At 42.2% G+C, this 1,687-nt stretch overlaps 1 protein-coding gene across 1 annotated transcript; it reads left to right on the top strand.

Annotated features, from left to right (window-relative positions):
- Positions 1–469: 469 nt before the first annotated feature.
- LOC121594547 lies at positions 470–1,282 on the top strand. The gene has a single exon (XM_041917935.1). The coding sequence runs from the start codon at positions 546–548 to the stop codon at positions 1,113–1,115; it is 570 nt and encodes a 189-aa protein (XP_041773869.1). The 5' UTR covers positions 470–545; the 3' UTR covers positions 1,116–1,282.
- Positions 1,283–1,687: the final 405 nt, after the last annotated feature.

Genomic DNA, 1,687 nt, shown 5'->3' on the forward strand with positions numbered 1-1,687 from the left:
CACTAAAACAGACATTTTTGGGAACGGCTTCAGTTCGTCAATAAGCGTAACCAACACGGTCCGACGTAGGGTAATAAAATAACCCTAGGATTGGTACGAGCAGCGTGTGAAAAGAGATTAGGAGAAAAATGCAATCATGCTGAACACTTTAATGTGCACCAAATAATGTATCCTTTCATTATCCAACCCATGGCGCGGTGGTCATAAAATCTCGCATGTGCTTCGGATCGAACAAGAAATGCATCATAAAGAATCGTAAGGAACAGAAAACAGATCATTGCATAGATTTCCAAAAAGGCACAATATTTTTCACACGTATCGAAACCAATACATTTAAACATCGGGTTCGGTTTAATAGCTTCACGTTTTATAGCTCCTTTTGGGCAGAAACCCACTTCATTATATAAACCCGTTTTCGGTTGGAGCTTAGGACTCTAAACGCTTTTCCTTCGCGTTATCTGGCCCGAGTTCCGCCGTCAACAGGCTTTCATTGTGCGGTTACCGTTTGGAAAAGTAAGTTGTTCTTTTTTTTGCTCGAAATCAACATGAACCCCATCGAAATTACCAACTTTGGCGCCGTTGTCCAGTGCCCTTACAACAAATCGCACACTATTCTTGCGCAGCGTTTTGTGAAGCATCTGATCAAGTGCCGGCGCCAACATCCAAATGCCAAGATCGCTATCTGCCCGTTCAACAGCTCCCACCACGTTAATGAGCAGGAGATGAAAGTGCACACGACGACTTGCCCCGATCGGGGACAAATCGAATCGTTCATGTATCCGATCGGGTGTCTGGCAAATCCGTCGATGGATAGTACGCCAGTTCCGTCTGACCAATGCGTAGCTGGTGGATTGATCGATAGTACGCTGGTTCCGTCCGGAACTGGTATACCGGATGAGGCGGCACACTGCTCTACGTCCGATTCATTGTGTGAGGAGGAAAATTGGGACGACATGGATGAGCCGCCCTACAATCCGCAAGAGTATTGCGAGCGCAATCTGATCATCCGGAAGGCGACTCAAAAGACAAAATTTCAAAGACAACAATTTCGTGAGGCAGAAAGGAAACGTTTTGAAATGCTGAAAAATCGTGACGCTTTTGTTAAAAAATCGTGAAACATGATGTGTGTATGTGTTGGAAACCCCCGAAAAGGAGATATTTGGAGATCGTTTTTCATATTGTTGCAAATAATTTACAGCAGCGAGTCCCTCTTTTACGGAACAAGTAGAAATGCAGACGGGTGAAACGATACACCGACAGCAACCACTGTATCCATCACAAATGATTTCAAAATAAATCTTCCCCAATCAAACAAGCTACAGCAAATCGCCCTCTTTGTGTGAACAGACACGAACTAAGAAAGATTGTTCCCTAGCAGACAAATGCAGTCGAAATATTTTTTATATTTTTTCAGCATTCTTATGTTCTTCGGTCGAAGATTGCTTTGTTATTTGATGGACACTTGCTTAAATGGTTTTATGTGACGAAACTATGACGATCGATTGTATGACAGTCGACTGCGCCATAACCATCTTCAATGCTGCAAATATCTATTCGCCTGTTACGCCGGAGGTTGTTTTCTCATATTTGTTCTTTAGTTTGTTACTATGATAGTTCCTTTAGTTTTGAAATAACAAATAGAATAACAATTTATTGCTATTTCTGCTTGAACATTGGATTATTCAAA

Source organism: Anopheles merus, chromosome X (assembly GCF_017562075.2).
Source record: "Anopheles merus strain MAF chromosome X, AmerM5.1, whole genome shotgun sequence".
Classification (NCBI taxonomy): Eukaryota; Metazoa; Arthropoda; class Insecta; order Diptera; family Culicidae; genus Anopheles; species Anopheles merus.

Bases quoted from the DNA above. Each gene is read 5' to 3' on its own strand.
- LOC121594547 (XM_041917935.1), top strand. From the start codon at position 546: ATGAACCCCATCGAAATTACCAACTTTGGCGCCGTTGTCCAGTGCCCT.